Source organism: Molossus molossus, unplaced genomic scaffold, assembly GCF_014108415.1.
Source record: "Molossus molossus isolate mMolMol1 unplaced genomic scaffold, mMolMol1.p scaffold_m16_p_4, whole genome shotgun sequence".
NCBI classification, from domain to species: domain Eukaryota; kingdom Metazoa; phylum Chordata; class Mammalia; order Chiroptera; family Molossidae; genus Molossus; species Molossus molossus.
Genome location: NW_023425377.1, coordinates 76,282,389 through 76,304,145, shown reverse-complemented (window position 1 = coordinate 76,304,145; position 21,757 = coordinate 76,282,389). Strand labels below are relative to the sequence as shown.

The 21,757-nt window shown below is 39.9% G+C and overlaps 1 protein-coding gene across 2 annotated transcripts in view; it reads left to right on the top strand.

The window, feature by feature from the left end:
- The window catches only part of LOC118616109 (adhesion G protein-coupled receptor E4-like), a 69,122-nt gene that overhangs the window by 34,997 nt on the left and 12,368 nt on the right, over nt 1–21,757 (top strand). For both annotated transcript variants that reach the window (XM_036241486.1, XM_036241487.1), the window contains exons 3-10: nt 6,662–6,712; nt 8,500–8,619; nt 10,884–11,036; nt 13,459–13,499; nt 14,173–14,308; nt 14,833–14,940; nt 15,115–15,296; nt 15,857–16,024. In XM_036241486.1, the coding sequence (XP_036097379.1) occupies nt 6,662–6,712; nt 8,500–8,619; nt 10,884–11,036; nt 13,459–13,499; nt 14,173–14,308; nt 14,833–14,940; nt 15,115–15,296; nt 15,857–16,024 (959 nt within the window). The remainder of the gene's footprint in view (nt 1–6,661; nt 6,713–8,499; nt 8,620–10,883; nt 11,037–13,458; nt 13,500–14,172; nt 14,309–14,832; nt 14,941–15,114; nt 15,297–15,856; nt 16,025–21,757) is intronic.

Genomic DNA, 21,757 nt, shown 5'->3' with positions numbered 1-21,757 from the left:
ACGCAAAAAAAAAAAAAAAAAGGGGAGGATTAAAGAGTCAAACTCCAGAGAAACTAAGGCAGTGTGTGGATGGGCTCAGAACATATGAAATTCCTTAAATAAAAATTTATTAACTTAAAAAAAAAGAAGTGAGGAAAGTAAAGGTGAGGTGCCTTGGGGGAGGGGGAGAGGAAAGGGAGGGAGGAGGGAAAAGGAGCAGCATGGTCTCTGGAGGCAAAGCCTGCCGGCTCTCTGTCCTAGGGTTTTAAGGGTGGAGGTTTTAGGGGAGATTCCAGGGAAGATCTCAGTAGAATATTTAGCAGCTTTTTAGGTGTATCCTTTCTCCATTATGAAACTGGACAACGAATGGCTCCGGGCTGCTTGTCACTACTTGAGCCATTTAAGCAGAGACAAGGTTGAATCATTTATGAGCGTTGATTCCAATATTGCCGGCAGTATGGGAGAGCAGTGGGTCGTCCCTGAAAAATCTGCTACCCCAGAACCAAACTGCTTACATTGGGTATTACATGGGGAAGTAGGCAAAAGGAATAAGAACAGGTAAACTGGTTACAGGACACAGGCGTGGGGAACTAATTCGGGCTGGGGAATGTGGGCTGGAGACCACGAAGGGTTGTCTCCAGTGTACCGCCTCCAAGACCCCAAGGTTTTCAGTCATTTTAAAAATTAATTAATTAATTAATTTTCGTTACAGATGTTTCTCCTTTTTACCTCCAGACACCCTCCTCCCTCTCCCCACCCGACTCCGCCTCCAGCATTGTTGTCTATGTCCATTGGTTACACATACATGCATTCAAGTTCTTTGGTTTATCGCAACCCTCCCTCCCCCCTACCCCCCTCCTCTGAAGTTTGTCCGTCTGATCCGTACTCCTTTCTTTGTCTCTGGGTCTATTTTGTTCATCAGCTTTTTCTGTTCATTATATTCCACAAATAAGTGAGATCATGTGGTATTTGTTTTTCCCTGATTGGCTTATTTTGTTTAGCACCATACTCTCCAGGTCCCTGGGTTTTAGTCTTTCCATGATGAGGAAGCAGCTCTCGGGTAAGGAGGATGGACAACATTCCCCATGTAAACTCCCAGGTGTACAGCTCCCAGCCAGGTCAGAATGGGCTCTCTTTAATCAGAGCAAAGCAATCATGATTAACAGAGCAAGGATGGTTACTATTTCTTATAACTATGGCTATTACCCCACTATGATTAGTTTTCTATTATTCTATTATTCTCTCCCCCCCTTCCAGTTATTCAATGCAGCTGATTCTGAGGTCAGTCGTGGCTTATCTGGTTTTGTCGCTTTTCTGGGCCTGAAACAGAAATACAGCTGAGGCCTAGATGTTTATCTCTAGGGAGGAAAGGCCAGTGGTCCAAACCTCACAACCAGTGATGCACTAGGAGAGGAAAGGTCACGCTGGGGACAAGGTCCCAGGCTACAGTTGTCTGTTGCTAGGCGCCCAGGGCTTTCCCTGCCGATGACCTTCTGTACCTGGTCCATGGTCCTTGCTCTGCTCATGTCTGTCTATCTGCCTACCACAGATCTAAGCAAGTACGTGAAGTCTAATACTCAGAAGTGAGCAAATTATTTTTTTTCTGCCAAGGGCCGAATAATGACTTCTCAGCTTTGTGGACCGCTTGATCTCTGTCTTAACTCTTCAACTCTGTGTGGCAAAAAGCCACAGACCTTATGTGAACTAGAGGGCATTGCCATGATTTATACACATAGAAATTTGAATTACATATAATTTTCACGTGCTGTAAAATATTCTTCCTCTTGATTTTTTAAACCATTTAAAAACCATAAAAACCATTCTTAGCACAAAAACTGTCTGGACTTGGCCCAAGGGCTGCAGTTTGCTCCCTGAGAATTCATTTTGTGTGTGAAAAAAAGCACTCACAGGGAAATTGCTGATGTTTGAGCATTTCTGACTTACAGAAGTAGCCATGTCATATGATTCAGCCTAATAGTATTGTAAATGGAGGTCAACCGAGTCTGAGGCTGGTGCTACCTGTCACTACCCAGCCAAAAAGCAGAGACAGGTATTGGATTATAAATGTGAATTTAATAATATCAGATATCAGAAATCTGGAAAGGTGACAAGTAAAAACCCCAACATCCACCTTCCTGTTATGCTTGTTAGGAGTAAGCTTATGTAGGAGAATCAGGGAAAAGGAATGTGGGTAAATAGTAAACGGGGATTCTGGTGATTTGCAGCCATGGAATTTGAGTGTCTGTGGGCATCTTGGGTCTTGATGAATGTCTTCAGTTCTGGTCCCCAGAACAGGATGGTCAGTGTTCTGAAACTGGTCAAGCGGTGAGGGGGTGTGTGTTATCCCAGTGTTTCTGAGACCTAATCAATCACCCTCCACATTCCTGGTGGCCAGGCGTGGGCTGAATTAAAAAAGTCTCTTTGTTCTTGTTGGGTCAACTGAGAACTGCAACAAAACTTAGCCAGAACATAAAGTTAAACATGTACAGCTAACTAATCCATTACATATTCTGTTACTAAAAAGGGAGAGAAAGATAAGAGAAAGGAAGAAAAGAGGGGAAAAACAAAAATCATATTTTTATTTTACCCTTGTACCGCTATCAGTATGAATCCTTAAATATGATATTTTTGTAAGTACTCACGATATAGAGCAGAGGAGGTAGGAAGAGTAGGTGTTGACCTTACCTTGTCCAGGAGACTTTTCTTGTTCTGTGATAATCCAAGGAGTCCTTGCTTCTCCCCCTTGCATAGGATACAAATCCAAGATACCTGGATTTGTCCCACATAAACCCTTCGGGGGCTGATGTTGGCCATGAAAACAGATTCCTCCAAAATTTAGTAAAAGATTCCAACTCGCCTGGTTGGTGTGGCTCAGTGGTTGAGCATCGACCCATGCACCAAGAGGTTGCCGGTTTGATTCCTGGACAGAGCACATGCCCAGGTTGTGGGCCCGATCCCCAGTGGGCGGCATGCAGGGTTAGCCAATCCATGTTCTCTCTCATCAATGTTTCTATCTCTCTCTCCTTCTCCCTTCCTCTCTTTCTAAAAATCAATAAAGAAAAATAAATAAATAAAAAGATACCAACTCACCCAGCTTGCAATGAAAGGGATAAGGGCAAATACTTTTCCCAATGCCTGGCTGTCTAGCCCATCTACTATGAGGGGGTGATATTTGTAAACTTGTGGCAAAGTAGTCTACATTTCTGATTCATCTTCAGCGTCAGTATGAAGCTCTGTCTAGTCATATGGTAGACATTTTTAGGTCATCCTCAAATAGATCATCCTGAAAACATCCTGATTTGTTCCAAATTTGCCACAGTCGTGGAGTCCTGGGAATCTTATGGTCTGTATTATTAAAGTTTCTCATTCCAGATAATACACTGGTTATTAAGAGGTTAGACCTGGGCTGTCCAGTACCATAGCCACCAGCCATATGTAGATACCAAGCACTCAAAATAAGGCCAGTCCAAATGCATTCCAGATTTCAAAGACTTAATACACATAGCAAAGAATGTAAAATATTTTATGAATAATTTGTTTTATATTAATTGTGTTGAAATGATAACATTTGACTATATTTGATTAAATAAAATATGTTATTGAAATTAATGTCACCTGTTTCTCGATGTCTTTTAAGAATGGATGGACCTAGAGGGTATTATGCTAAGTGAAATAAATCAGACAGAGAAAGACAAACACCATATGATTTCAATTTTATATGGAATCTAAAAAAACAGAAAAACCAAAAAAACTCAGTCTCATAAAAAAAACAAAAACCCAAAACAAATCAATGAACAAAACTGGAACAGAAACAGACTCATACATATAGAGAACAAGCTGGTGGTTGCCTAAGGGGGAGAAGGGAGAGGATGAGAATTTAAAAAATAAACTTATTAGAAAATGTAAAAGGAACTAAGTGGCATGCATTATATTTCTATTGAACAGTGTGGGATTAGTGATCTGGACTGATAAAGCTAGACTGTTGCAAACTTGGCCTTTTGGTACTAGCCTTGGAGAAAAAACTTTATGGATTTTCAGAAATTGGGACACACAGTTTGTGATCTTGTGATTTATAATAAGAAATATATGTTTGGTCTTTGTCCCTGATTTTAGCACAGAGCTTCTAAACCCTTGGAATTTCCCGTGATGAGGCCATAACATTGCTTTTGTTATATTAATGAAGTGAGTTTTGGAACTCACTTAAGAAAAGGGGCTGGTTGACAGTGGAGCCAATCAAGTTGGAACTCGCAGTTTCTTTTTTAAATTTAATATATTTTTATTTTTAAATTATAACTGGCATACAATATGTTAGTTTTAGGTGTACAGCACAGTGATTAGACATTTATGTAACTTATGAAGTGATCACCCTGACAAATCTAGTACCCACCTGGTACCATGCATAGTTATTACAATATTATTGACTATATTTCCTTTACACCTTAATCCCTTCTTAATCCTACTTCTTAATCCCTTCAACTTTTTCACCAGTCCCCCAAACTCCCTCCTATCTAGCCACCATCAAACTATTCTCTATATTTATCTGTTTGTTTCTATTTTGTTTGTTCATTTATTTTGTTTTTTAGACTTCGCTTATCTAGATTTTAGATAAGTGAAATCATGTGGCATTTGTCTTTCTCCTCTGACTTATTTCAGTACAATACCCTCTAGGTTCATCAATGTTGTTGCAAATGGCAAGATTTCCTTTTTTATGACTGAGTCATATTCCATTGTATATATGCACCACTTCTTTATTCATTCATCTATCGATGAACACTTAGGTTGCTTTCATATCTTGGCTATTGTAAATAATGCTGCAATGAACATAGGGGTGCATATGTCTTTTCAATTTAGTGTTTTGGGGCTTCTTTGGATAAATATCCAAAAGTGGAATTGCTGGGTCTTTGTCTCTCATTATAGCCCTTTGTTTTAAAGTCTAATTTGCTGGTACAAATATTGCTACCCCAGCTTCCTTTTTGTTTGTTTCCATTTTCATGAAATATCTTTTTCTATCCCTTATTCTTAGTCTATGTGTGTCCTTCAATCTGAATCGAGTCTTTTGTAGACAGCATATGTAAGGGTATTGTTTTCTTATCTATTCAGTCACCCTATGTCCTTTGATTAAAACATTTAATCCATTTACATTGGTATGCTTAGTGTTGACTCAGAGTCCACTTAAACTATCCTTATTTATTAAACTCTTTTTTTTTTCTTTTTGCTGTTCTGAATGAATATTTTCTGCTACCTTGTCTTCCAAAGTGTTGATTTGATCCTCTGCTTTATCTAATCTGCTATTGATTTTTCCTCTTATGTAGTCTTCATTTCTGACTTTTATCCTCACCCGAGGACATTTTTTTCTTCTTTTATCTTCAGATAGAGCAGGAGGGAGAGAAGAAGGAAGAGAGAGAGAAACATAAATGTGAGAGAGACTCATTGACTGGCTGCCACCCACATGACCCCAACCGGGGCTGGGGACAAACTGCAACTGAGGTACATGCCCTTAGTGGGAACCAAACCCAGGACTCTCTGGTCCGCAGGCTGATTCTCTATCCGCTGAGCCAAACTGGCCAGGGCCACTTCAGGTGGTTCTCAGGGATGGTTGTTCCGTAGTTTAGTTGTAATTTTTTAAATTTTATTTTATTATTATTATTATTATTATTTTTTATCCTCATCCGAGGACATTTTTCCATTTTTTGTACAGACAGAGTGGGAGGGAGAGAGAGGAAGAGAGAGAGAGGGAAACATCGATGTGAAAGGGACACATCGAGTGGCTGCCACCCGCACGACCAACCAGGGCTGGGGACAAACTGCAACCGAGGTACGTGCCCTTAGCGGGAACCGAACCCGGGTCTCTCCAGACCGTAGGCGGACGCTCTAACCACTGAGCCAAACTGGCCAGGGCTAGTTGTAATTTTAATGCAGTTTTGGGAGGAGATCAGTACTGTGTTTACCTATGCTGCCCTTTTGACCATGGAACTTACCTGATTTCCAGAGATGGAAGAGGGCTAGAGGTTGAATCAGTCATCAGTGACCGATCAGTTAATCAATCATGCCTATTTAATAAAGCCCCCCCCCCCAAACAAATGGATGGGGTTCGGAAAGCTTCTGGGATGGTGAACAGTTGGAGGTGCTGTGAGAATGGTGCCCAGAGAGGACATGGAAGCTCACTGCCTCTTTCCCATTTCTGGCCCTATGCATCTCTTTCATCTGGCTGTTCCTGAGTTGTATCCTCTTTAAATAAACCAGTGATCTAGTAATGTTTCTCTGAGTTTTGTGAGCCACTTTAGCAAATTAATCAAACCCAAGGAGGGGATCATTGGAATCTTCAATCTATAGCTCTTAACCTGTGGGATCTGATGCTGTCTCTGGGTAGACAGTGTCAGAATTAAGTTGAATCATAAAACACCAAATTGGTGCCCAATAATTAATTGCTTTTTGGTGTGGGAACCTTCCCCCACGCACATTAGAATTGGTTGTCGAACCTCTTACAGCTGCAATCAGATACATGTACCTCTCATACTGCAGTAATATATGATGCCCTTCATGATCCTTGTGTTTGATTTTACCTGGAAGAGTCTACAGTAAAGTGAACAATGGGAGATGAAGCCCCTAACTTACTCAGGCCTCAGCCAAGCAGAACCCCAGGGCAGCCCCCACCTGAACTATCCTCTTCTCTCTATTCCAGTTCTGAGTGTCCTGCTAGCTCTGTCAGGATCAGAAACGAAGAATTCTGGAGGTGAGTCTATGATTGTCAAAAGCAGGGGAAAGGAAACTGGGGTCTGCAGCCTGCCTCCAGAGGAGGGAAAGAGTCCTTTTCATGGGAGAGAATATTATTTCCTGATGCCTTCTGACTACTCCTTGGAGCTCAAGGACTACCCCTTCCTTCTCCACCATCATCACCACCCCCATTTATTTAGCTCTTGTATTGCACCAGGCTCAATGCTAAGCAAACTGCATGCTCCAGCTCATTCAGTCCTTGTGACATTCCTGCAAAGATAGTTCTGACATTATCCCTACTTGACCAATAGCCCTCTAGTGAAGGTCACACAGCTGGTGGACATTGGACTCTGCCCTTTCTTTCCCAAAAGCCTGTGTGCCAAATTATTCTGGGAGATAGTGTTGCCTTTGCTTCATGTCTTGGGTTGGGTCCTCCCAGAAGCAAATCTTGAGATAAGTACTTGAGAGCAAATCATTTATCTGGAACGTGATCCTAGGAAGCACCAGCTGGGAGTGGGAAGTCAGGTGGGAAGGCAAGGAGCCAATATAGGGTCCATTATCCAGCAAGTTACATGTGGCCAACTGGAGCTTGATCTCATGGGAACTGTTGGACATAGTAAGAAGTATGCACCTTAAAGTTTTTTTCCCCAATTAAACAATAATACCCCATATCCCTCCCATGGCCCCTTAAACCCTCCATTCTACTTTCTGTCTATAATTTGACTCCCCTAGGGACCTCACATGAGTGGAATAATATAGCATTTGTCCTTTCGTGATTAGCTTATTTACTTATCACAATGTCTCCATGTTGTAGCATATGTTGGAATTTCTTTCCCTTTTTAATTTTTATTAAAAATTAAACAAAAATCTTCATCTGAGGATATTTTTCCATTGATTTTCTGATGGAATGGAAGGGAGGGAGGGAAGGAGAGAGGGAAAGAGAAACATCGATTGGTTGCCTCCTGCACGGCCCCAGGATCCGGGATTGAACTGCAACTGAGGTATGTGCCCTTGACAGGAATTGAAGCTGCGACTCCTTGGTCCAAGGGCCAAACTCTAACTGCTGAGCCAAACTGGCCACAGCTCTTTCTTTTTTTAAAGCTGAATAATATTCTATTGTGTGGATGGACCGCATTTTGTTTTATCTATTAATCCATTAATGAGCACTTGGGTGGCTTCCATCATTTGGCTACTGTGAATAACGCTGCTATGAACATAGGTATACACATAGCTCTTCAAGACCTTGCTTTCAATTCTTTTGACTATATACCCATGAATGAAATTTCTAGATCATATAGGAATTCTACCTTTTATTTCAGAAATTGCCTAACTGTATTTCACAAGAGCTGCACCATTTTACATGCCCACCAGCAGTGCATTAGGGTTACAGGTTTGCCACATCCTAGTTTCTATTTTTGATAATAAGATAACTGGGTTTTTAAAATGCACCGACTCTTGTCAGTCATTGATTGAGAAAGCTGCTTCTGAGGGGAGAAAGCATTGCTACCTGTCATGTGGAGAGCAAAGAGGAGTCTGGTGGCCAAAGAAAGCCTCTGGGTAAGGAAACACAGGTGCTAGAGAGAAGTTACACTGTCAAAAAAGTGTTGTTGGTGGCAGAGATGGGACATGGTTTGAGTATTTTGAGCATGTGTATTCAGTAGTGGATGGGTGCAGAAAGGATGCCAACAGAGCTGTTTCCAAGAGGACATTCTTTTGACTACAGAGTCTGGTAATCATAGGTGCTTAATGAATATTTCTTAATAAGTGAGTAAGCAAATGAATGAAAGCATCTTGTGTTCCCTGCAGCTGTCTCTCCATGCCCTGAAAATGCCAGCTACATCAATGGTACCCACTGTGCTTGTAAAGATGGGTATCAGTCAAAGTCTAGGAGGAAGTACTTCACTGATCCTTATGAGAAATGTGAAGGTAGGATGCAATCCACATTCATCTGGGAGTTTGGCAGGGGAGGAGGGTATCCTTCTATGCCCCAAACCCTGGGTTACATAGGGATGCTAGTGCTGCAAAGATGAAAGACTATTACAAGATAGTCCCAAAGACCTTAGAGAAGTCCCTACCCTGTGCACCCACCTGCTGTCATTCTGATGCTGGCTTGATGATCCTTGATTTTTCTTCAGAGGAAGGTAGAGTTCCCAGGACCCTGGGCTCTTGAAGTCTTAAGCACTGGTGTTTTTCTGTTTGTTTGTTTGCCTGAGAACTTCACAAGAACAGGGACCATCTCTGTGTTTCTTACTGTTGTGTGACTAGGATAGCAGATGCTCAATAAAAATACAAAGACCAAGAGAACAAATCAATTAATCAATCAATATCTTGGCACTCACTATCCACTATGATCTGGCCCCAAGTTAGTTTTCTAATTTCACTTCTCACTATGCCCATCTGCCTGAGCCAAAATTCATTTACATTTCTACAAATGCTAAAGGCCAATTTGAATGCCCCCCAAAAATGGCACTCCTGAATTGGAGTGCTGAAAATCTTATTGGTGGAAGTGTAGTGTCAATTCAGAAGGTGAAGCATACAATGGTAGACTATCTAGGACTTGTTGTATTTTATTGTGGCAAAATACACACAACATAAAATTTACTATTTAACTATTTTTAGATGTACCTTTCAGTGGCATTAAGCACATTTACACTGTCATGCAGCCAACACCACCATCCATCCACAGAACTTCCTCATCCTCCCAAGCTGAAACTGTCCCCATTAAATACTAACTCCCAGCCCCTGGCTTCCACCATCTACTTTTTGTTTCTGTTCATTTGTTTCCTCTTAGAATACTCCTATGAGTGGAATCATAATACTGGATATATCTATTTTTTAAACCTTTTATTTTGAATTGGTTTTAGACGTAAATAAAAATTGCAAAATCAGCACAGTGATTTCTGTATTTTCTTCACTCAGTTCCCTTGAGGTTAACCAAGGATATGACCACAGTACAATGAACAAAACCAGGCAATGATATTAAGTAAACTACAGATTTTTTCCACGTTTCATTAGTTCTTCCCCTAGTGCTCCCTTTTCCTCTGTCTCAAGAACCATTCCAGAATCCCACCTTGCCTTTAATTGTCATGACCCTTAGTCTTGTCTAACCTGTGACAGATCTTCAATCTTTCCTTGTCTTCTACAACCATGACACTTTTTTTTGTAAATCCTCACCCGAGGATATTTTTTCATTTATCTTCAGATAGAGTGAAAGGGAGAGAGAGAAAGAGAAACATTGATGTGAGAGAGACACATCTGCCTCCCTCATGATCCCAACCAGGGCCAGAGACCAAACTGAAACTGAGGTACATATCCCTGACTGGAATTGAACTCCCTACTTTTTGGTCCACGGGCCAATGCTTTAACCGCTGAGCCAAACCGGCCAGGGCATGACTTTTGATAGGACACCATAGATTCCCTTTTGCCCTTTTTTTTTTTTAGCTTAAATATGTCCTAGAAATTACTCCAAATTAGTTCATAGAGATATTCCCCATTTTCTTTTTTATAGCTTTGGCATGAACCATAGTTTATATAACCCTTTCCTAAGTATGGGTATTTAAGTTGTTTCCGATATTTAGGCTGTTCTATATTTGTGGAAGTGTGCCTTCAGGAAGTGAGATGGCTGAGTCAAGAGGTAAATCCATATGTAGCTTGCTTAGATATTCCAAATTTAATTCCAGAGAGCCCATACCAATTTGCATTCCCACCAGCAATGCGTGAGAAAACCCGTCTTCCCACTGTCTTGCCAGCAGAACGTGTTGTCCAATGATCTAACATATCACTGTTATCAGATTCTAAAGCTCCATGTGTATTTGGGTCTATTTCTGGACCTTTAGTCTCTTCAACTAGTCTATCTCTTCATGCACCAGTATCTCATTGTTTTATTGAGACTTTGTAGTATGTTTTGATGTCTTGGAAGACTAGTCCCCACCTCAGAGTTTTTTTGGCTATTCATGCATGATAGTAGCAACTCATCTTACTTCATAAAATACTTGTAGATATTTTTTATTGGGATTGTATTGTATTTATAAATTAACTTAAGGAAAACTATCATATTTATAATGTGGAGTCATTTTATGCAAGAATAAATGGTACATTTTGAACAATATTGGGTAGTAGAGATTCCATGAGAAAGGAAAAATAGTATAGTTTTATGAGAATAAAAAATGATCTTTTCTTTTGATTCATAGATATTGATGAGTGTAAGACTGGGCTGGCAAAGTGCAAGCAGACATCATATTGCAAAAATGAAATTGGAAGTTACTACTGTAGCTGTGTCCCAAATTATCGTTATTTCAACTGGGTGGCTGGAATCATTAAGTTGAATCACGCAGACTGTTACGGTAAGAACCTTGAATACACTCCACCATAAACAAGGAGAGGCAGGGGGAAGACTTTGAGAGTACCACCAATGTCAGGTAAGGTTAGGAGAGCAGAGATCTGTCCTGGCCCTTGTTTTTCAACCCATTGTTATAATATTTTCCCAGATCTTATTTAAGCCCATGGTATCAATCACCATCTCTACCTCACTGCCATACAAATTTGTGTCTCTTTCCTGGGCTTCCAAAAGTACATCTCTAACTTTCTACTAGATTTCTCTACTTGTTTCTCTCTCACTCACTTTATCTGTCTATGTATCAAAATTCACGAGTTCATACGATAGCTCCAATCCCAGTCCAACGCCAGGGCTTGATCCAGCCTTCCCTCTTTCCTTATTTGTAATTTCTTTCTTCAACACTAAAAAACCTGGCTCTCCCTATCCACAACCTATTGAATTACTTGTTAATTCCTAATATCATTCCATATTGTGGGTTAGACAGACTGGATTTGATTTCTGGCACTACTGCTTACAGCTGACTTTTGGGGAATGACTGACTTCTACATGCCTCATATGTAAGTGGGAAGAATAGTAGTAGCATCTACTGTACTAGTCATGTCTTGCTGAGTAACAAATGACCCCAATGTTAATGGCTTAAAACAACAAATGTGTATTGGCTCACAGTCTGTGTAGGGCAGGAACTGAAGCGTGGTTTTCCTGGTTTTCCACTTCTAGGTCTCTCAAAACTACAATCAAAGTATTGGTCAGGAATGTAGTCTTATCTGAAAGTTTATCTGTGCTTCCAAGTTCACACATGATTGCTGGCAGGATTCAGTTCTTTGAAAGCAATTGGACTGAAGGCCTCACTTTCTTTCTGGTGGTTGAGGAGAGGTCGCCCTTCGTTCTTAGATATTTTGGCTTCTCTAGCTTACATTATTATAACAAACACATGAGAATAGCCAGGAAGAGAGTGTGAACAAAACATAAAACATAGTCCTCTACAACCTAACCTCAGAAGTGACATCTTTTCCCTTCTGCTGTATTCTATTCATTAGAAATGAGTCACTGAGTTGAGTGAGAGTGCAGAGTGAATTCACACTCAAGGGTGTGAATAAAGGAATGTGAGGCAGAGATAACTGAGAGTCATTTCAGCAACTTTCTCAACTTGCATACTAGGTGAAATACCTTCCCCCAAATTTGTGTTCAGTCATAGAAACTATGAATGTGATCATATTTGGAAATAAGGTCTTTGCAGATATAATCACATCAGGGTGGGCCCTAAATCCATTATGACTGGTGTCCTTATAAGAAGAGGGAAATTTGGACATAAGGACACACGTGGAGTTAGGCTGCTGTAAACCAAGAAAAAGCAAAGATTGCTGGCAACCACTGGAAGCTAGAAGCAGCCAGAAAGGATATCTCTTAAATCCTTCAGAAGGACCACAGTCCTGTTGACACCTTGATTTTGGACTTGTATTTTCTAGAACCGTGAGAGAATAAATTTCCATTGTTTTAAGCAACCCAGTTTGTGGTACTTTGTTACAACAGTCTTAGTAAATGAATACACTTTACCTATGATTATGTAAAATATTTAGTGCAGTGTTAGGCAGCTGGGAGGGCTCAGTTAATGTTAGCTATTGTGCTACATAACTCTGTTCTAGAACCTTCTGAGTTTCTTTAAATGAGATAATGTGTATGGAGGCACTTTATATGCAGTTCTGTGTAGACAATGACAAGTATTAGTACTATTTCTATGTAATTAATTCTATCAATACCCATTCCTTCAGGAAGCCCTTTTTGCACCCCTGATATCTAGGGTCTCTTTTGTATGTTCCCAAGTCATCTCATTCTATTTATTAACATCTTGTACCTTTGTAATTACTCAGTTGTTTGCCATTATTGGCTTAATGACTCCTGGCAGCCTGTAAACTCTAGAAGGGAATTCCCTTTGTCTCTAAATCAACCTCTATCCATAATGTTTAGTGTTGTGTCTGGCTTTAAAAAAATGTTTTTATTGAAGTTTTAGAGAGAGAGAAAGGAAGAGAGATAGAAACACTGATGTGAGAGAGAAACAAAAATCAGCTGCCTCCTGCATGCCCCCTAATGGGGATTGAGCCCACAACCCAGTCATGTGCCTTGGCTGGGAATCGAACAAGGACCTCTCAGCCCATGGGAGGATGCTCAATCCGCTGAGCCACATTGGTTGGGCATGTCTGATTTTTAGTAATTGCTCAATAAATACTATTGACTGAATGATTGAACTGGAAGTTCTATCTTAATTCTCCTTTATTCTACTATAGAAGACATTTGGGGCTTCTCAGAGGAAAACTAGGATATGATGTGGAAGAATCAGGGAATGACCCAACTCAAGGATGCCTGGAAGAAGGGATGTGAGCCAGGGTGTGTGATCTCCCATATTTGACTAAATGTCTACTTTTCTTTCCCAGAAAACAATGGTGAGAAACCACAGTCATCACAGACCTTTTGGGTGAGTAAGGTGAAGCTAGGTTTGGGAAATAGCTAATTAGTCGTCCATATTATTCTTCTACCCAAATACTACCACAGCTTCCTATGACTTTTAGGATATAGCAGCTCTCACACAGAAGTGATTTTGTTCTCTGTCCAGGGGAACAATGTCTGGGGCAGTGTATGGGGAAATTTTTGATCGGCACAACTACAGTGCTACTGCCATCTAGTAGGTGGAGACCAGAGATGTTGCTAAATATCTCATAATGCCCAGGACAGCCTCCCGCAACCATTATCTAATCTCAAATGTCAACTGAGAAGATTAAGATACCTTGGTAAGAGTTTACATGCTTCAGGTGTTGTTCAAAGACCTGCATCAAGCATCTAGAGCCTCATTTCATCCCCTTCCCATTCACCTCCCATTCCCTATCTTCCTGTATAAGAAACTCTTTGTAGGTTCCAGATACCTCATTTTTAAAGCCTTTATGTTCTCATAAATACAATTAAGCTAAGGATACAGTCCTCACAGAGCTGCGAGTGATAAGTGAGAAAAGTCATATCAGGTTGATAGCAGAGCCTAGCAGCACCTTAATAGATGTTATTATTTTCTGGGCTCACCCAATCATACTTATGTACATTCCTGCTTTTTAAAGTTTATGTACGAGTCTACCTAATTAGCTTTATTTCTTTGAAAGACAATTCTAAATATCAATGGAAGCAAAGAGTCCATTGCCAAAAAGGCTACTCAACTACTTCAAAGCACAGAATTGGCCATATGGAATGAGAGCTCCGCTTCTCCAGGAAAGTATGAAGATCCTGTGCTTGATATAGGTAAGAAACACTGAGCATTTTTCTTATGACTAAAAGTTTGCAGGGGGAGGGATCTTTTGTCAGACTTTGTGTTTACATGATGTGGAGAGATTTCACTCAAGGGACTCTCCCCTAATGTAGAAGATCTCCTTCGGAGACTATTTCCTTGGAAATCTTTTAGATGCTAAGATTCTTTTGCTTATAAAATAGTTTCCCCCTCACCAAGTACTTCAGTACATATTATTTAATTGTTTTTGCCTTTAAGTATTCTATGGTAAAGGTTGAGCTTGCCTGTCCTAGTTCCAGCTCTGGGAAGCATGGCTATCCCTCTTACCCCATGAGTTGGGTGACCACTGTGTGTTGCTCAGGCCATTTTGATAATTTCATCTCCACCAGCCAGAGAAGTGGAAGGGAGTGCCACCAGTCTACCTTGCATACAGAAAATGAAATCACCAGCAGGGTGTTTTTCACAGAGGGAGTTCTTCTGCAACTTCCTTAGACATGAGAAGTGAGGCAAGCAGGACTCACTCTCTTAATGTTTCCAGTTTATGAAACCAAGAGATGCAATGAGACAAGTGAGAAGGCTCTTCTGGAAGCTGGAAATAATACAATGAATTTTGACTGCACTGATGCTTTCAAAGGAACCACAAGAGGTACTGTGTCTAGGAAGGATTCTCTTGACCTTCAGATTCTAGGCACTATTGTCTCATTTCTAGGCACTGGGCCAAAGTGTGGGGACTACAATGCTTTTTTTTTTTTTTTTTTTTTTTTTCCAATTCACCAAACTGTGGATACCCTATAAAGTGATTTCTCTTCTGTTTTCTCAGAGAGTTCAGTTGCATTTATCACTTACCGGTCTCTTGGGGATATTCTGAATGGATCCTTTTTCAGTGACAGAAAAGGAATACTGGACATAAAACTGAACTCTCATGTTGTGAGTGGCACCATTGGTATAACGGAAAAAGTTAGTCTGTCTAAACCTGTGTTCTTGACCTTCAAACATACTCAGGTGAGCAAATCCCAGAGCTGGTTTTCTGCATTGTTAAGTGGGTGTGTTATCAGGGTTCTGGAAGGTAACCGAATCCAACTCTGATTATCCAGGGTTCAGAGAACCAACAATAAGTATTGAGGCCTCCAGAGAAGCTATTATCACATTTAAGCCTAAAAGGGAAATGGAGGCATGAGCATTATTGAACCCAGTGAAAGATGGAGGCATGGAGGAGGGATTGCCCTGCTGGAGATAGAAGTATGGAAGAAACACATATGCGTCTTTCACTCTCATCCAATGATTTTTCACCAGTTCCTCTCATTGGCCCTACCAATGACAGGCAATCTTGGTAAAGCAGTTAATAAGCGTCAATTCCCAGGGCTATGAGATGACCAGAGCAGGGCCAAAATCAATGAGAATAAAGCCTACACAAGTGTGGTATAAAACTCTTTACCTTCATCGTGTTCCAGATGATGGGCTTTCCCATCCAGTTTCCAACTCAGTGAATCCTTGACCAACTTATATGAAGTTAAGATAGTAAAACCAGAAAGAGAGCCACTTTTATGCTATTCTCTTTCCAGCCTGGTGGTACGAGAACAAAAAATTTGTGTGTATACTGGGAAGGATCAGAGGAGGGAGGCAGATGGTCGACGAAAGGCTGCACTCATGTGGGCAGCAATGATTCTTACACCACATGCAAGTGCACCCACCTTTCCAGCTTTGCTATCCTCGTGGCTCTTGCTCCTAAGGTACCAAGATTTATGGTTTCTTCCTATGAATCTAAGTGTGTCCAGGAAGCTGGGAGGTCATCTTCTCCATGACTTAGAAAAAGTCTCTTAAGATGTGGAGTCAAGCAGAAGTATCTTACTTGAGAGGTAGTTCTAGGAAGCACTAGCAGAGGACTGGGGATGTGAAAAGGGAAAAGGACAGAAGCCATGCTGAGAGCATCATCAAGCCAGTTACCACTGTGGGTAACTGGAGCTTACTTCCTTCTGGAGCATTCTGGAGGTCAATGTAGTTCATTCTAACTGAATGTGAGAGAGCTGGGGTATTTATACACCACTTCCCTCCAGTCATTAGTTGAAAGCTACATCCAGGGGACAATGATTCTCTGACACTCCTATGGGCATGGCAGGGTGAGCTCAAGTTAGTAGAGGAAGCCCTCAGACATTGGGAAGTTGGGTTGTCAGCTCCTATAGTGGAAAGTTCCAAGGTGATCTGGGATAAAATCATCTGTTACTCTGTAAAAGAGAGTTACATCTAAACCTTCCTGTTCAGACTAGAAGAAGGCAACCGACTGTCATCAATAAAAAAGCAAAGCCCCCTGAACTTCCATATCTAGGTTAACTCAGGTTAAAAAAATTTACCTAACTTCTTCCCTTATTTCTTTTTACCTCTCATTTTTTGAATATTTTCTGGATGATAACCATTTTATTGCATAACTAATGCATAACCTCATTCTATTCGTTCAACAAGTTGAGTATCTGCTATATGTCAGATGCTGTTCTAGACTGTGGAACAAGACAAAGAAATCATAATGTTCATGGAAACTACTTCTGAGTGTTGTGTTTTCTAATAGTATCACCAGCCACAAGTAGCTACTGAGCACATGAAATGTGGCTAGTGTAACCGAAGAACCAAGTTTTAAATTTTATTTAATTTTAATTTATTTAAGAAGCAGTGTAGAGTTCCAGTCAAGATGGTAGAGTAAATAAAGCTGTGCTCACCTTCTTCCATGAGCACAGCAAAATTACAACTAAATTATAGAACAATCAACTTGGAGAACTACATGAAGACTAGCTGAACAGAAGTCTACAACTAAGGATGTAAAGAAAGAACCACATCAAGACTGGCAGAAGGAGCAGATATGTGAAATGGGCTGGCCCCAAACCCACATGTGGTAGTTGATAATCCATAGGGATTTCTCAATAAGATGTTCCCACTGAAGAGTGAGAGGTCTCAACCCAATACCAGACTCCCCAGCCCAGAGCACCAGTGCTGGGAATATGGGTCCATGAAACATCAGGCTGTGAAAATCAGTGAGATTCTGTCAGTCCAGGTCAGACAAGAGGCTGCTTGAAAACCAGGTGTCCTCTTAAATGACCTGTGCACAAACTCTCACTTGCAGGCACTCATATCTTGGGCTCTGGCAGAGGGACAGTGGCTTGGGGGCCACCAGACACACACAAGAATAAACTGAGTTATATGGCTTCAGAATGAGGGCTAGAGGGATGGCAGACATTGTCCCTGTGTTCAGCCCACCCCCACACATCTAAACCTGAATCTGAGTTAGCCTGGTGAACTCCACTAGCCCTACCCTGGTGACTCTTTGAGACCCTGTGTCACCCAAGTCAAGCATTGCCTGAGGCTCCTTTAAGTGGCACAGCAGGTGGTGGTGGGTCTTTGAGTGCTTTGTACCTTTTGATGACCTGCCTCAGGTCTGGTATTGGTGGAAGCTGTCCTCAGTTCTCAGCATGATCTCTTCCACATGAATCCAGGCTTAGCAAAGGCAGCTACCAACTGCAGTCACTTTGTAGCTCCTAACAGGAAGCCTTGGGATGATCATAGGCAGCATCTGACATTGGATTGCACCAGAGCTCCTCTTAAAAGGCTCCAGAAGCAACACACCTGGTGGCCTGTTTCAGACCACAGCAGAGCACCACCCGATTAGCTCCACAAGTGGCAGACCCAAAGCATGGTCTCAGCAGGTACCAGACCCTGCTGGGGCAAATCCTACTCCTTGGGGTCAGCCCCTGGAGAGCAGCTTGTATACTGTGGTTGTGGCCAGTCCTCACAGCCAGCCAGCCTGAGAATCAATCCATCCACTGACATTCCACCAACAATCAAGGCTCAACTACAACAGGAGGGCACACAGTATCCACATCAGTGACATTACTGGAGCACCTGGCCCAGGTGAGCAGAGAGACTGCACCACCGGGCCCCACAGGACATGTACTACTACATAAGGCCATTCTGCCAAGACTGGAAGATGCAGTAGATCTACCTACTACATAGAAACAAACTGAGAAAGGCAGTCAAAATGAAAAGACAAAGAAACATGAAAGAACAGGAGAAATCTCAAGAAAAAGAATTAAATAAAATGGAGGCAAGCAATCTACCAAATATGGAGTTCAAAATATTGGTTATAAAGATGCTTAAGGAACTTAGAGAGAACTTCCACAAAGAGATAATAAGCATAACAACAGAAATAGAAACTATAGAAAAGAACCAGTTAGAAATAAAGACTACAATAACTGAAATTAAAAAAAAAAAAAAAAGACCAGAAGGAATCAACAGCAGATTAGATGAAGCAGAGGGTTGAATCAGTGATTTGGAAGACAAGGTAGCAGAAAACACCCAATTGGAACAGCAAACAAAAAAAGAATAAAAATATGTGTATAGTTTAAGGGACCTCTGGGATGATATGAGCAAAACAAGATTTTCATCATAGGGGTACCAGAGGAAGAAGACAGAGAGCAAAGGATTGAGGACCTATTTGAAGACAGAGTGACTGAAAACTTCCTAACTGGCAGAGGAAATAGACATACAAGTCCAGGAAGTGCAGAGTTCTAAACAAGATGAACTCAAAGAAGCCCACACCAAGACATATCACAATTAAAATGGCAAAGGTTAAAGACAGAGAATCCTAAAAGAAGCAAGAGAAAAGCAGTTAGTTACCTACAAGGGAATATCTATAAAAATGTTAGCTAATTTTTCAACAGAAAATTTTTTGGCTAGATAGAATTGGTATGAAATATTCAAAGTTATAAAAACCAAGGACCTACAACCAAGACTACTTAACCCTGCAAGGCTATTATTTAGACTTAAAGCAGAGATAAAGAGTGTCCCAGACAAGAAAAAGCTAAAGGAGTTGATCACCACTAAACCAGAATTATAAAAAATGTTAAAAGGACTTATTTAAAAAAAAGGAAAGCAAAACAAAACATAAATATATAATTAAATGACAATAACTATACATCTATCAATAATCACTTGAAATGTAAATGGATTAAATACTGCAATCAAAAGACATAGGGTAGCTGAATGGGTAAAAACACAAGACCCATACATATGCTGTGTACAAGAGACCCTCTTCAGATAGAAAGACACACAGAGATGGAAAGTAAAGGGATGGTAAAATAGATTTCATGAAAATGGAAACAAGAGAAACTGGGTAGCATTACATATATCAGACAAAATAGACTTTAAAACAAAGGCTATAGAAAGAGAAAAAGAAGCACATTGATGATACAAGGATCAATCCAACAAGAGGATATAACCCTTGCAAATGTTTATGAAACCAAAATAGGAGCACCTAAATATATACAGCAAATATTGATTGACATAAAGGGAGACATCAATAGCAATACTGTCATAGTAGGAGACTTTAACACCCCATTGACATGAATGGATTGATTTGCCAGAAAGAAAATCAACAAAAAAACAGTGGCCTTAAGTGATATACTACACAATGCTATAAATCTAGACATCAACTACAAGAAAAAACTTTATGAGACACAAACACATGGAGGCTAGATAACATGCTACTAAACAATGAATGGCTTAATAATGAGATCAAGAAATAAATCAAATGTTTCTTTGAGACAAATGAAAATGAAATACAACAACCCAAAGTCTATGGGACACAGTGAAAGCAGCCCTAAGAAGAAAATTCATAGCAATACAGGCCTACTTCAAGAAACAAGAAAAATCAAATAAATAATCAAACCTTACATCTAAAGGAAATAGAAAAAGAACAATAAACAAAGCTCAAAGTGAGCAGATAAAAGGAAATAATAAAGATCAGAATGGAAATAAACAAAACAGAGTCTAAAAAAACAATACAAAAGATCAATAAAACCAAGGGCTGGTTCTTTGAAAAGAAAAACAAGACTGATAAACCTTTAACCAGGCTCTTCAGAAAAAAAGAGAGAGGAACCAAATAAATTAAATCAGAAATAAAAGAGCAGAAGTAACAATAGACACCACAGAAATACAAAGGACTATAAAACAATATTAAGAACAACTACATGTGAAAAAAGTTAAACAATCTGGAAGATATGGATAAATTCCTAGAAACATACAATTTTCCAAAACCGAATCAAGAAGAAACAGAAAATCTGAACAGACCAATTACAACCAACAAAATTAAAGCAATAATTAAAAACAACAACAACTCCCAACAAACAAAAGTCCTGGACCAGATGGCTTTACAGGTGAATTTTACCCAACATTCAAAGAATAACTAACATTTATCCTCAACCTATTCCCCAAATTTCAAGAGTAGAGAAGACTCCCAACCTCATTTTAGGAGGCCAACATTATTTTAATTTTAAAACCAGATAAAGATACTACAAAGAGATAAAATTATAGAAAAATATTTTTGATGAACATTAATGCAAAAATCCTCAACAAAATATTGGTAAACCAAATACAGCAATACATTAAAAAATCATACACCATAATTAAGTGGGATTTTTTCCTGGGATGCAAGGTTTGTACAATATCTGCAAGTCAATTAACATGATACACCATATAAAAAAAATGAAGGATACAGATCATATGATCATATCAATAGATGTAGAAAAAGAGAAAAATCCAGCACTCATTTATGATAAAAACTCTCAGCAAAGTGGGAACAGAGGGAATATACCTTTACATAATAAAAGCCATATATGACAAACCCACAGCTAATATCATACTCAATGGGGAAAAGCTAAAAGTGTTTTACTTAAGATCAGGACCAAGACAAGGTTGTCCATTTTCACCACTTTTATTCAACATTGTTTTGGAAGCCCTAGCCATAGCAACCAAACAATAAAAGGAAATAAAATGTATCCAAATTGGAAAGGAAGAAGTAAAACTGTCATTATTTGCAGATGACATGATATTATATATAGAAAGTCATAAAGATTTAACTAAAAAAAGCACTAGAACCAATAAATGAATTCAGTAAAGTATCAGGATACAAAATTAATATTCAGAAATTGATGTATTTTTAATACATAAAAAACTATAAAAAAGATAAATTAAGAAAACAATCATATAAAAAATACCTAGAAATACATTTAATCAAGGAAGTAAAAGACCTGTACTCAGAAAATTGTAAGGCATTGAAGAAAGAAGTTGAAGAAGATACAAATAAATGGAAGCATACACAGTGCTCACAGATTTGTATTCAACAGCATGTCTGGCCGGTTTGACTCAGCGGTTAGAGCATTGGGGTGCGGACCAGAGGGTCCCGGGTTCAGTTCCTGCTAAGGTTGCGTGCCTTGGTTGCAGTTTGTCCCCGGCCCTGATTGTGTAGGTGGCAACCACTCACATTGATGTTTCTCTCTCTCCCTATCTCTCTCCCTGACTCTCTATCTGAAGATAAAGGCAAAAAAAAAAAAAAAAAAAAAAAATCTTCGGGTGAGGATTAAAAAAAAAATTATACATGTGGCTCACATATTTGTATTCAACAGCATGTCTAGTGGTTTTGG